The following is a 15,642-nucleotide window of genomic DNA, read 5'->3' on the forward strand; positions in this document are numbered from 1 at the left end:
GCAGAGTCCTGTGAAACCAGCATCACTTTTTGTTTGATCTTTTTATGAAATATTTCTGAACTAATGTGGTTGTATATCATAAAGTCTAAAGGGGACATAGGATACTGATTAACTATTAATGGAGATTAAAAATAACTTAGCATTCAATATCGAACCTTTTGTTATGAATTGAAAAAAAAATCACTTTGACATGTTTCAGACTTATGCATTTAAGGTATTTTGCTAATCCAGTACTTTCACTGTGCTTTGATTAGTCAATGTTGGAAATGGAAATTTAAGAAATTTGCTATATATTCTTCTCGGCATAAATCATTATTTTAATGTTTCTACTGCTTTGCCAGAGCTTGCTTTTATAAACTGTATATATTTATTTGTGACAATATCCAATGTGCCATCTGTAGATGGGAAAATGCTGTAGCAAATAACCCTATAAGCATTTACACAATTACAATATATTACATTCAATGCCTTTAAAGAGATAATTTTGCTGCCTTATTCTACTAACTTGCATAATACACTATTAATTCACAGGAGTTTGCTATAGCAAATAATTCTAGAGTAGTTTTGGCAGGGCCTTGATTTCATGGGTTGTAATTATTAAGATTAGAGGACCTTGCTCTAGAGTACTGTATAATCTTTGACAGTTACCCCAACTCACCATGAAGCAATGTGGCTCCAGCTCTCTCACAGACTAGATGCACATCTTGGTAACCAGCAACCAAAGGACATTAGCAAAATTTAACCTCATTTCCTTACAGAGAATGTTGAGCATTCTGACCACAAAGTGTTGAAGAGCCTCAGATCTAGGAGCTGGCATGGTGAGAATCGTCCCTTACGCTCGGAATAAGACACACTTTACATTAATTTTGTTTCTGAAGCATATGACCTTTGTAGCTTCTGATGGGTCTTCCATTGTGGCAGTCTCAGCAGTAAATCTCTTGGCATTAAAGTAAATTTCACTGGAGTTCAGTCTAATAACACTAGGCTTGAAATATATTGTTTATTAATAGCATCATTTTCCCCAATAATTGAACTAGTTAGTCTGAGACTGCTACAACCGATGCACGATGTTCTTTGCACACTGGATCCTCACCACAACTTTTGTCTCACCACATACTTTCTTATGCACAATGAGGTATCAGTCTTACATCAATCACAGTTTTTTTTGCGTGAACTATTATTTAATTTATGTTAAGCCACTTTATGTCCTCCGTCAGCCACCAGTATATATGATTATGTTCAAACAATATCTGCCTAATATTCATCGCAACCTTTGGCATATATCTGCTGCCGTAGTTGCCTTCTGTCTGTTACACTCTACTGTAGCTAAAACACTACCTTTGCAATACATATATACCCTCATAACTGCCTTGTAGTTACTAGTAATATCTTCATTTTGTTTCTCCAACCATCTGCACTTCATAACTATTACTAATTTAGCTTTACCTGCTGTCATTTCTACCCTTTGACTTTCACATAACTCTTACTGTGGACTTGATAGTAACATTTTCACAAGTTATCATGTCCATTTACACTTGAATATAGAATCTTTTCCTTATAGTCACAACTCAGGAACTACTGGTATACATTTCAATTCGGTTCATTCAACGCTTGTTTTTATTCTGTACAGAATTTGTTATTTCTAATTTTTGGTTAATTTTCCAATACTTTTTAAGTTTAAGATTCTCTCATTGCACTGAAATTTTGCAAGAAAATCAAAATTAAACGATTAGCTATACAGTATTTGTTTGTTTTTCAAACGTGTGTAGTTTTTTATATCACTTTTATTTCAGTTTTTCCATACAATTTTTGTTAGTTTTAGCAGAAGAATATGAACTAAAAATTACTTATCTAAGCTATTAATCTGAAAATTCCTTAGATTACAGAATACAGTAGTACTTAAAATAAGTCTAAGAGGGTGCCTTATAGTGTAAACACATAGGCCAACCATTAGAAATATTTGGGGTTGATTACAAAGTGACATACAAATACCATGAGATCCAGAATAATTGTCATCAGTAGGAAGGATGATGTAAGGTTATCAGCTTATGATTAGATGAATTCACTTTATTGATTAACAACATTGCAATATTACAATGTTGAATAAAGTAAAATAAAGTTGTATCACACTAAGTAATGTAGTTCAGTACAACAGGTTATTCATGTACAGTCACCCACAAAAGTTCTGTCACCTCTCTTGCTGTTCCATGAACCCCAAGATTCCGATTTAAGATCCTGAAGCAGTAGCCGCTGATGCATTATTCTGTCCTTAAATGCTTTGGGGTTCATGGTTCAGGAGGAGAGGCGACAAGACTTTTGTGGGTGACTGTACCTGTTCGTTAAGGGATGAGAATACACGACATCTGTTTAATCATATTCAATAACCAGTGGAATGGCAGTATAAATACCTGTACTGTATATTAAAGTAAGAAGAAATTTGTTTTAAAAGTTACCCGGTAATAATAAAAAATTGTATTCTGATGTGTATCTGGTTTTGTGAATACAGTACATATTTAATGATTCATTTACAGTCATGAGCATTATGACAGATAATGTAGGCAACTACAGATGTAAGACTTTCTAGTTGTGGTATGCCAATAAAAAGAAAATGCGTTTCAGGTTCATATACTTAACTTAGAAAAATATAAGTTTGCAATTTGATTATTACACAAGAATAAGCTAAAAAATTTTGCTTTCATTTTATATCTCTGCAGCCTTACTTCAAGAGGTAACCCCTCACTCCCTGCTTATTTTTTTTCTATTTTGTTTTCTTTTTTTACTTTTTGTCTCACAATCACTAATCTTGAACTTTCAACTCTCATCTTTTACTCCAGACTTTTTATGAAACATTAGAACTTTTAAAACCCTCCAATTCAAGTCAGTCATTGACATTTCCAGATGTAATGTTCCAGACAAGCATTTAACTTTATCGCCAAACTTGAGCTCACTCAGGAAGTCGTCTTCAGACAAGTTTCATTCTACATGACTAAAGTCAACCATAACCCCAAACTTCCTTCTGTCAGTGGAAGGGAGGCGGGAGGGTGCCGGCTCTCCTTGCCATCCACCGCGAGATGCATGAATCAGACCCCAAGTCTAAGTCATGCGCTTGAGGCTGTACACAATGATGCTATTGGTTCTCTTATCTGGCAACAGTTCCTCAAGCAGTGACTGAGAATCTGGCTTCTCACTGGAGTAGACCCCATAATTCCACTTCAGGAAGACTTAACTAAAAAATTATTACATATACTTTTCAATAAATACTGTACTCTTTATTCAGAATGTTTTTATATATTTAATGTTACAGTAATCGAAAACCTTAAAATAATATGACAGTAAAGCTAAACTAAAACTAGTTTTCTAAGTACACTGTATTTTTGAAGTGGATTTCTGGAGGGGGACCCCAAGCACCGCTCCCTCACCGCATGGATTGGATTATTTCAGCACATATTTATGTATATACAATCTGCACCAATTATATCACAATCTGTTGGGACAACAGGGCCAAGAAAGTATCAGTGGCAGCAGAAGTCTCATCTGGTGTAAACGGTCTGTTTACTTCAAGGGATATTAACAGATTTAGCAGTACGTAATAAGTTTTAGATATACTGTATTGAGTCTTATATTTTACTCTGCAATGAGCTTACTGCTGTCACTGCTGTCTCCCCTGTTATGCACTTTGTTACCTGAGCAGTTGTCAGCTCACCTGGTACAGTATTTGGTACTTTCAGGACACAATATATGCCCTTTGTCTTAGCCACTGTGACTAGTAAAGGTAACCAGTATGAGGTTTTAAAGGACAATATTGTTGCCCTAGGAAAGACAGACAAGCTCGGTCATCTAATCCAGGAAATATCACTAGTTGTAATGGAAACTGTCAGTCAGCTTATAATATAGTTGTAAATATTGATGAATTATGGGTTACCTTTATTGGTATAATTTTATTCACATGTTTATCTTAGATATTGGAATCCAATAACTGTTGATGGGGAAGTTCAAAAGAAGGTTGTAAACTGATACAGCCTGTATTTATGTCTGATTAATGTGGAAACAGTATACTGATTTACCGTAGTTATTTTGTTACGTGTATTAAGGGAACTAAATATTTAAATTTCTGAATATTATTTTAATTATATTACTAACCTTACCCCATTTTTAAAACTAGAATCACAATTACAGTATTTTGAGATCTTTTTAAATTACCAAAATAAATATTTGGGATGACAAATTTGGATTCTTTTACATTGCAACATGAAAAACAGGAAGAATATTGGAATGATTTCTTGCATATGTATATCATGCTGGTGCTTCTCCTGCAGGTCACCAACTGTCCGTGTTCAATGCTCAGGCACAGTTGCAAGTTGGTGGACGTAGAGCCAAAAGGTCTGCATCAATTGAGAGGCCCTTCCAGGTGAGTTATTGCTTAATTTGTTTTCAACTTAAAAAACACAAATACAGGGGTACTATAGGAGTTCTTTTTATCTTTGAGTGAGAAATTTGCAGCCCAGTTACAGGTATTCCTTGGTTAACACACATTCACACAACTTTTTTTCCTTTTTACACAATTCACCAATTAGGAACACTTTTGGGGAAATATGATCTGCTTTCAGTTTAATAAGATAAACAGACATATTTGGGGCAATGCTTCTTTGAATTCCCAGAATCCAACTACGTACAGTATAGGAAAGACCTGAGTTATGATGGGAGTATGTCTGCCAATTTACCAACATACGTTGAATTGCTGTATCTAGGATCTTTAATGTCCATTCACTGTACTTAATCCTCTTCACCACTGATTGGCCTGTCAGCTGCTTGGGTAGTCAATCACATTTCTGTCTTGCATTGTTGGCAAGGACGTGACATGCATTGACTCCAAATTGTGTGTGCACCTTTGCTAGTTTTGGTCAAGTCTGGTGACTGGTCTAGAATGAGCTCACACTTAGTGCCATCACAACACTCTCTGGCAGATTGTTCCAAAAGTTAACAACTCTTACTCCAAAATATTTTGCCTTGACAATTTTCTGAACTTCAAGCTTTTTTATTTTTAACCTAAGGCTGTAACCTCTAGTATTTAAAGACTTCTATAAGTCACCCCTTGCCCACATATAGTATAAGCTAGGCAACTTCAGGTTCTTCATTGTTTAAATTGAATTTGCTTTCCTGCTCACAAAAAATATTACCATTTTGTCCAAAAAAGTAAGACAAATGTGCAAATTAGAGTAGATAATGCAGAAAAATTTAATTTTATTAATAAATACAGTATGTATAGGTACAGTAAGTCCATGAATGGGGAAGTTTCCAAAAATATTCATTTGGAACTCTGAACTAAATTTTTCAGACACAATTTTTGCCAAGAAAGCCATTTTAATCCACAATTAAGCTAAAATATTATGTATTTGTGATGAATAATAGAAGTTTAATGTGTAAAATCCAATTGTCTAGAACAGGGGTCACCAAACTACGGCCCGCGGGCCGGATCCCAAGTCCTTCCCCGGCTCATGGTAGCTCCGCCTACGCTCTGACGTTACCAGAGCTTTCGTTCTGGCTTGCAAGTATTGAACAGAATGATTATGCGGCCCGCGCTCGTCATTCTTTCAGTTATCCGGCCCACTGTGAGAAAAGTTTGGTGACTCCTGGTCTAGAACTAGGAATACGAGAAAGCCATACACTTTTACGACTACAGTACACTGTACCATGTGACAAGATTGTGCAATGGACCATAAATGCAGATTGGATGTCAGTTTAATTAGATATCAGAAAATTATAACTCAAGGCTTTCCTGTACAGGAACACCCTGGTTATTAAATACCATTATTCAGGGGTTATGACACTTCAAAGTTATGAACAAGCCAGGCAAGCCTACCAGAACTTAACCAGTGGCATATGAATGGTCACTTAGAATTGTGAACGAAACATTAGGAGCATTAACGGTACAGTACTACAGTATTTCAATGGCAGAGGATCACTACCATCCTTCAGTTTAAGTGTGACTGTATTTGTATTGAATTTCCATTCTATTTACTTAGTGCATACATACAGTACCTGTACAAATTATACTAAGCATATAATACTGTGCACACCTTTTACATGTTTTCCATAGGGATTATTAATTTCAGTTGACACATTTTCACTAAGCACAATACATTTTGGGAATGAATGTAATGTGTCAACCAAGGATTTCCTGTATGTTGAATCATTATCATAAGGTATTTACCATACAGTTTTAATTGCAAACATGATTCTGTGAATATTGATTGAAAAAGGCTTGTATAATCCCATAAAAGCCATTGAGTGAATAATTTTAGTTTCAGTTGTGTTCAAACAGAAAACACTTGTAATCTGTCACTTTATATCTTTTGGTACATGAGACAAAAACTAAGTAAGAATGAAATTGATTTTTAAGTTGAGTCATTAAGATGGCATAAATTAATATATCCCCATATGACAAAATACTGTACGTACTGTAGTGTATAGTACTTTCAGATTTTTTCTAAAAAAATATGGTATACAATACAGTATAATGCAACTTTGTTTTTCATCCAAATGGACAACATTTACCTTGAATATACAAAGTTTCTTTAATCAGTTTTAATCCTTGAGTGTTTTCCATGGGGACAGTTTATTTTATTGAACAAACATTAAGCTTCTTTCCCAATAATATATGGTATATAAATAAGTATTTCTATTTCCAGGGTTTAATGTCTGGATTGGTGTTGAATGGTGAGCGTCCCTTAGACTTGGCAGCTGAGCGGGATCCCAGAATAAATGTCCGGGGAGATGTTCACCTCGTGATGAGTCTCCCCCGTGCCCTCCCTGACCAGGTCGCTTCTGCTGAATTTAACCCTTGGCAACAGGTAAGTCGAATGACTGAATTTGTGAAAATTTTATTTGAATCATGTAGGCATTAGTTTGATGGATTTCAAAGATATACAAGTACTATACTATTTAAAAGTCAAGATACATTCAAATACAGAACATACATTCGTAAGATATTCAGCAATAAGTAGTGCAACATCTGCCTCTCTGTTCATTGCTCTCGGCTTTCTTAGGTAACCTTAGGTAACCTTAAACATGTGATACTGGTGTTTGTCATTTCTATATTTTTTAATGTTCATCATTATATTATGATTTTTATTTTCTTTCTCTAGACACCTTCACAACCAGGTCCATCACCAGGGGAAGGGGATGACCTAGTGTTCAGTGGTGCTGGGTCTGGCTGTGACATGGATGATGAAGACGAGTGCATACCGGTGTTTGACACAGGCTCAGGTAAAACTCAGAATTAATCGTACCTAATTCTTATCCTTATTGACAAAAATATGTATTTCTGTCATATTGCAGATATGTTATATAATTTATTTGCTATTAAGGTAAAATAGGCAATATAAAATGTGTGTAAAACTTGATGGTTTCATTTGCCATGTTTCCAAACAGTTTATTTTTTCATATACTGTATAATATAGTATAGTATAGTATAGTACACGGTGTACAGTATAGTATAGTAGTACAGTAGAGAGGTTGCTTTAAACCGAATTTGCACTAAATTGAGGTGTTGTTTCAATGGAATAAATTAGTTTGGTACTTGAGAGAAACACAAAATACTAAAAAGACTGAGTCTACCCAGATGCACCTCAGCCCATCTCCTAGAATAAACAAAATGTTTTTTGTAGTATTATGTTAAAACAAACCTTCATAAATCAACACAGCTAAAATTAAGGGATATGAAATGATTTGTTTACTGGCTGGAAAGATGGGGGGAGTGAGGGAGGTGAGTTGATATGTTTGACAGTTGGTGCCAAGGTCTAGTGCTTATTTATTAATCTGTGCTTAAAAGTGACGTTTTTCTCTTATAAATGTCACTGAACTGACATAGGAGAATATAATTAACATTGCCGGAATTCTTATAAGATAGTTATTAATTTGAATAAAAACATGTTATAGCTAGCATTAGACATACAAATTTTAGTTCTAATATAAGAATTTTACTACAAAGAGCAAAAACTTTTATCTCTTATGCAAAATATATGACGTTTATATTCAAAATATTCACTGTCTTGTAAGGATTCCAGCAATACAAATTATAATCTCCTAACTTTAGTCTGTGACATTATATAAGATAAAAACTTTAAGCCTAAAACACCAAACCCTGGCTGGGAAGATGGGGAGAAAGTGAGGAAGGGGAGCAGTGACATGTTTGACAGTTGGCCCAAAGGTTTAGTGAAGTATTTACGTATTTGTTTATTTATGTCCTTTAGTTTGAGTTTATGTTTTTTGCTTATAAAATGTTACAGTAGTGACTGGGAGAATATAATTTACATTGCTGGAATTCTTATAAGATAGTGATTAATTTGAATATAAACATGTTAGAGTTTGCACTAAACAAAAATTTTAGTAATTATTTAGTACCTGTACATTATTTTGAGTATATGTACAGTACAGCTTTGCCCTAAGGACAGCGTAGCGTACCCAGAGAAACATTAGGCGCAAAATTTTAAATATGATGCGCCAGATTGACTCTTGACTCATGCAAAATAGGAAAGATTCGATTTAAAATAAAACATTGTCCTTAATTGTGGGCGTCGCTTTAATCAATAATCTTAAATTGAATTGCTTTACATCGACGTTCGACTGTATAGTATAGTATAGTATTATAGTATAAAAATTTATAGAAATCATAGATACAGGTATTCTGTTTTCTCAACTAATGAATAAAGTTTACTTTTCTCCAGGTGATGATCTCATTACACCTGTGTACATCCCACCAACACTTCCACCTGTGACCAAGCCCTCCCCAAGGCCGAACATACCAAGTCAGGAAGGTGGTGTGGGTGTTCGCCCATGTGATGATGAAGAGGACTGTTACATTGGATCAGGCTCAGGAGAATTCAACACCGAATATGGTGTGATGACTGATTCAGATAACGGTAAGTAGATTATTGATGTATAAGGATAAGGTTATGGTACATTTATCATTAACAAAATAGTAAATTGTTTGAAAAATATTTACTGAGCTGGGTTAATTTTGGCTGATGCAACAAGCCTTCACATTTTAAAAAAGAATGATTTGGTCAGGAAGATTTTCTTGGATGGCTTATCTCTGCTTCAGGAAATTATAGTTGAAACTTTAGAGAAAGGTTTTTATGCAAGTTTATCCGTATTCTTAATTTAAAGAGACGATTAATTAAAAAATCTATGAACTTGTAATGAAAACTGAAATTACAAAGTTTGGTATTTGAATGTGTAATGATAAGTGTAGGTTAGTGTTCCTCTAATACTTGAACACGGTTTACACAATAAAAAGAATAAATTTCTTTGTACTGAATGTTTTGTAAGGAGCTTCAGAGACCTACATTCTATCCTCCCACCAGGACTGGCTCTAAGGTTGTTAGCACCCCAGATAACTTAAACCTTGAAGCCATAAGACACGCAGTACTTTTTTATTATAAGAAAAACTACAAATATCAGAATATGTATAGAATTTATTATAGACATTAAAGGTAAAAGAAAATATTCAAATGCATCATTAGTCATTCAAAACCTTTCATTAAGACAAATTCAATAAATTCTACATATTGTAAAATTTTGTGAGTAAAATTGAAGACAATGTACTGTCCAAAAAGTTTATATGCCCCAGGCAATAGTAACTCTAAAGAGAATTTTATTGATTTATTTATGTTACCCAGAACAGAAGCCCCTTACTTCGAATAGATGCTTTAGATTAAGCAAAGATTTGCCATTCTCCTTTTCAATTTTTTATTACATAACTCTATTTGCATCAGCCAATAATTAATCATTATACATTGCACTCCTATGGCATCAAGATCATTCAATAACAGGTAACTTAAACAAAATCATAACAAACTTTATGATTACAGTACTGTACAGTTATATTGAAATGACAGGCCATGAACAAGTACCCTCCACTTTTTAATAGTTAACTTTGATATCCAGAATCAAATGCCTAAGAACTGTATGTGCTATTACCAAGAAAATTCTTAATTTGGTAATATAAATGGAAACATGCTTAACTTAGTGACATTACCATGACAATTTTTCACGTTGCAACCTTGAGAAAATTTTACTCTTGGTGAGACTAACTGATAAAAATCTACACTAGATAATAATTATTAACCTATATATTCCTACACTAGATAACATTAAACATGATAATTCTGCACTAGGTGATATTAACTAAGATTATTATACACAAAGTGATCATTCATCTTGAACCTTATGATAATTTCACATTTGATTATTAGTAACTTACATCCTTCTACAACATGTATCCCATAAACAGGGACCATTAATTGAGATCACTTTATGACAAGTAACTCAAAGCCAAACAAGTTAACACTAGGTGATGTGATTCACATAATTTGATTTTTTTTTACTTCCTATCAGGTGATGACAGAGACCTTGAATTTCAAGCAACTCACCATCCAATGCTTGCTCCAGATGTCATTCACTCTGAAGAGCACGACCAATCTACTACTGACTTGGGGCAACCTAAGAGGGATCCTGGCTCTGGACCTACTACCACAACAACAACATCGACCACTACAACCACTACCCAGACCCCAAGAACAAAACAACGACCACGGACCACAACCACCACTCCAGCTGGTGCTCCTCCTCCCCGACAACAGCCACCTTATACATCAGATTATGACTATGGTGATTACATCTTCCCGAATGTGATCCCCACTGACACTCGTGACAAGTCACGTGTTATAGAGGATCCCCTCGACCAGATTCATAGTGATGTAGCCGGAAGTGTTGCCCTCTTCATCAGTATCATTGCAGGAGCTCTCATCATTATTATACTTATTGTATTGCTTGTACTTAAATTTAAGGGACGTCAGGATGGCGCTTATAAAGTTGATGAGAGTAAAAACTATGAAGGTATCCCTACCATGCCAACCCCCATGATCAATGGTCAAGGGAACGGCGCTATAAAGCCTGGGGACCGAAGGCCTGTAAAGAAACAAAGTAAGGATGTCAAAGAGTGGTATGTGTGAGTATTAGGCATTTATATTGAAGAATTATATAATGTAAAGTCTCAAAATTACGACTGTGATCTCTATTCTTTTGCAATACCTCTACAGTGATAGAAATATATGCTCCCTTTCATTCTGTGTTAATATATTAGTTTATGAATATACGTCTATCAATCCTTATTCAGTCATAAAGAAGAATAGCTTTGAGAATGTTTTCTACTTGGAAACTATTGTAAGTTAACACTTCAGAGACTGAAATTTGGTTTCCAGAAATTATGTTGTAGATTAAGTCTTGCAGTGATGTTTGAATACCAGTGCCCTTGAATGTTGCTGCTTCTATAAGATTCCATTTTTTGTAAGTATCTACGGTAGTGAGTGAAGATGCATAGTCTAGTTAAAAGTGTGAAAAGTAGTGTAAGTGTATGATTGAAAGTTGGACTGATTGAGGGTCAATTTGCCCGTTTTTCTCTGAAGGGTTGATTTAATTTACATTTTCTTTGAACTTACACGTGCAGTCGTGGTTGCAAACGTCCATTGTAGAGCAAGAGTATTGTTAGTCGTCAAGCTTTACACTGCTGTCACAACTTCTGTGATCCAGAGGTTGTGACACATTTATTAAAAACTTTCCTAAACAAAGCTCTTTAAATAGAGAAGACTGTTATCAAGATGATGTACAATACTAAGCCCTACGAACACTTAAGAACATTGCTTTGCAAACATGCGAACATGGTCAGTGCTTTTCCTCTTCATATCTAGCCCTAATATTATAGCACAAAGAGCAAAAGTTGTCACAACACTAGATTGGTTTAGAGCCATGGTGTGCATGCCTTTGTGTTGATATGTTTATACTGTACATGTATTGCAGATCGGCCCAATTTCTCTTCTGTCAGAGTTCTGGTATAGCTGATGTAAGCCTCTCCTGTGACATGGATACTTGGTGAGAGTAGCTCTGTCAGCTAGTATCAGAGTCTGGTGTCCTGTGCCTGTTTCCTGTGAGGTGGAGTATAGACTACCTACCTGGAAATGGTATTCAGAGCAATCGGTTGGTAATTAACAATCTGGGGGTCTTATATTTCCATTTGTTCTCAAATTTTCTAGAAATCTTGCTCTGAATACTACTACCCCATCTAAACTATTAAGCATTATGATGACATTGGTCTGTGTAGTCCACAAATTATAGAAGACACTGAGGTAAGGAAAGTGGGTCCTCTAAGAAAGCAAGATATATTTATGTAATTGAGAAGTTATATGGTTTTGGTTAGATTATGAAGTTTATTGTTAGATGTAGTATCAAGTTGGTGACCTGTAGGACATTATTTCTACATTGATAAACAAATTTATACATTATTAATCCTGAACTGTGTCTTATCATATACTAGTCTCAAGACTCCTCATTCTCCTCTTTGGGTTAAACTTCATTTTACGAGTACAGTACGTACATACCCGGTAGTACCTCAATTTAGAGAAATGTCACAAGTGTGACATATTGATTTCTGTAGTCTCAGGATCAAGTACAGTATTTAATTAACTAAAAACTATCATCCTTTACAGTCTTCATTAAATTAGTAAGTTGGCAACCCTTGGTGTGAAGAGTTAGCTTAGTCTGGGGCCTTGACTTGTTAAATGACAGCTCAGTGCACACCAAACAATGCTTCATCAATCCTACTTAGCCCTGGGACCAGCCTCTTATCTCTTATTATTTTGGAAGTCCAGAATGCTACTGAACCAAATTTTTTTCTTCTAAAACTTTAATCATGTGGTATAGCCAAAATTGCTAGTAAAGTGTCCTTGTAACCATTGATCCAAAATTTGTCTTACACACTACTCTTGTCACTTTTAGTTTAATTAATACTGTCACTGTGTTAAAGAGCTTGGAGACAGATAATCAAAAGACAGACAGCGTGGCATGTGGAAGAAATATTCTGAAACCCTAGCAATGTATTCACTGACATTAATATTATGCCAAGGTCTTGATGGTTATACTGTACTGATATATTTACTTTACATTTTAGACATTGTGCTGTTCACTGATAATTATTTGAATATGCTAGTAAGAAAGCAAATTATTAATGCTTTCAGTTAAGGTGGGTTCCATGTATGTGATAAGTAGTTGGCTGGAATATAAGTGTTTATTGGACTTAATCTTCTCTTTGCACCCTTGTCACTGGCTATTGTCATTATTATGGATTTTCTGGTAAAGATAATAGATTTCAATATGACTTTAACAGGCCATCACCATGGGAAAAGATAATGGTGTTTAACAGGACATTATGAATGAACTACTCGTTTGGTATTTTTTCGTTTCTTATAATGAGAATAAATTTCATCCTTGATGATGATCTCAGGTTTGACAAAATTTCAGTCCACTAATACCCTTTCTCATGGCTGATAATTACACACTAATATGTAACCTTGATAATGTCATGAAAAGAGATCATGGCCAGTATATTTAGTTCTATATTAGATTGAAAGGTCACTAATTGTATATTACAATTACACCACAGACTTTCTCAGTTTATTTTGTATCTACAGTATTGAACAAAATTCTAAATTCTGTATACAGGAATTAACAGTCAGTCATGGAAATTACTGTAGTATTCCACATTAAAATTGAACTGCCTAATGCTTGTTCTTGGTTTAAATATTCTGTTATGAGTTAATAAGTTCTCTTGTGATTGTCTGTTAAAAACCAGCACATTCTATCACTAATTAGCTGTAGCTACACATGACCATCATAGTGTATCAGTGTACTGGACAGTGTTTCAGAGTCATAATATGGGTACATAAATCTGCAAAATTCTTACTGATTTTTGAAAGTATCTTATTATATAATTACAATACGTACTAACACTTAAGTGAGGGACAATTTACATACCAATGGATTTTAGAATCTTTCATGTGAACACTGTAAGATCTTTATATCACAGAGTGCTTGAGATCCTATTATGCAGCTTCTGAACCACATGTAAACTACCTCTGGAGGGCTCCATGACAGCAGTACATGTCTAGAGAAAACGTATGTGGGTCACCTTCCTCCAGTTCCTCAGTGGCTCCTACTCCACCTCACCAAATCCTCCTTACTATATATTTCTCACCTAATACTCGTCCAGTGCCCTGGGCGTCATTGTGTTAGCTGTTGGTTGCAAAGCACTGTTTGAAAACTTTGCACTAATTGCTTTAATATATGTGAAGGTTAAAGCTGTTGTCTATTGTGAAAGGTAGGATAACATTGTATTTGTTATGAGTCAAATCACTCATTAAGGTTAGGAAACATGTTGCGATATTAAAAGTACCGTAAGAAATATCATATCTTGCAGGACTTTGTTGCGTGTTGACATATTTGTATATCTTCATTTCCCAACACCCCTAAAAATACTCCTAAATCTGATTTTTGTTAATTGGTACATCATTATTGTTTAATAAAAACGAAAGTTACGTGTAAATAGTTCTAACATTAAATATGTTAGATATAACATCTGTTATTTATTACCCAATTACTATTGTATTTTTTTCAACTCTTGATTTCTTAGCAGTAAGGATGAAGTAAGCAGTGTCAAAGTCAGATTTCATATTCCATTTCAGGCTATTGAATGGAAAGTAATCCATTGAAGCTGTGGGGGTTTTCCATATGGCAATACAAAGTATGTTGCAACCTTCCTGTTCTCTTAAAAAAAAATTGCAGTCAGCACCCAATAACATATGAAACAACAACAGCAGATTCTAGCACTTCACCTAAGCCTCAGATTTGATAATATAGTGTAACATATTTCTACTATCCAAACACAGCACATAAAAAGAGCAAAATCTCCCATAGGTGGGATATTTACCACTTTCCAAGAATTATTAGAACAAGATATTGAACTTGCAAGTTGCTTTATTAATTCCAAATGCTGACATGGACCTGACAATAATGTACTCTTGATAATTTGGCATATTAGGGGCTCTGACCTTGCACAAATACATGTATTGTACTGAATTTATTTTATTAGCTAAATTTTCAAATTTTAGCAACCATTTTGGTGTGCCAAAATTCACCACACTATATCAGCAAACATGGAGATAAGTTACTGCTACAAGGTGGCCAAGCACAACATACAGTACATACTGTATTTACAAAGTAATAAGCATTATAAACAAAAGTATTATAAAGAATACTGCCATGTACTCTGATGTTGCTGAAGAATGAAGTGAAGAACATGTCCATGGTGACTGAAGATAGTTGTTGGAGAGCCCCATAAGACTATGCAAGCACTGCTTATTTATATTTGCTATTTCACCACACACTTCTTCTGGGTCATCTTCTATGTGCAGTATTTTCTCAATTTAACAAACTAATTTGAAGCTACCCGTTTGTTAAATCAAAATTTACGCTAAAGCGTCCTTTCTGTTATGTTCGCGCAATTTTCCGAACTATGGGAACAAATTTAAGCCCTAGAACGGATTACTGTATTGGCGGACTAATATTCCAGCTGGTGAGCAAGCGAAAACATGTTGAGAGGAATTCGTAAGGAATTCGTTAACCGAATTGAAGATTCTTATAGAAGGTAATGCGTAAACCGAAATTTCGTTAACCGAATTGAAGATTCTTATAGAAGGTAATGCGTAAACCGAAATTTCGTCAACCGAGGGATCACTACACCTAAAACGT

General features: G+C 34.8%; 1 protein-coding gene across 3 annotated transcripts in view; it reads left to right on the forward strand.

Annotated features, from left to right (window-relative positions):
* LOC121877918 (neurexin-1-like) overlaps nt 1-14,467 on the forward strand; it is a 106,406-nt gene extending 91,939 nt beyond the window's left edge. For 2 of the 3 annotated variants that reach the window (XM_042383876.1, XM_042383877.1), the window contains 6 exons: nt 759-818; nt 4,317-4,408; nt 6,690-6,851; nt 7,146-7,266; nt 8,727-8,921; nt 10,399-14,467. In XM_042383876.1, coding sequence (XP_042239810.1) covers nt 759-818; nt 4,317-4,408; nt 6,690-6,851; nt 7,146-7,266; nt 8,727-8,921; nt 10,399-11,015 — 1,247 coding nt within the window. In that variant the 3' untranslated portion in view covers nt 11,016-14,467. The remainder of the gene's footprint in view (nt 1-758; nt 819-4,316; nt 4,409-6,689; nt 6,852-7,145; nt 7,267-8,726; nt 8,922-10,398) is intronic. The other variant, XM_042383878.1, reaches the window with a different exon arrangement.
* The last annotated feature ends 1,175 nt before the right edge of the window (nt 14,468-15,642 follow it).

This window comes from Homarus americanus, unplaced genomic scaffold (assembly GCF_018991925.1).
Source record: "Homarus americanus isolate GMGI-L3 unplaced genomic scaffold, GMGI_Hamer_2.0 scaffold42391, whole genome shotgun sequence".
Classification (NCBI taxonomy): Eukaryota; Metazoa; Arthropoda; class Malacostraca; order Decapoda; family Nephropidae; genus Homarus; species Homarus americanus.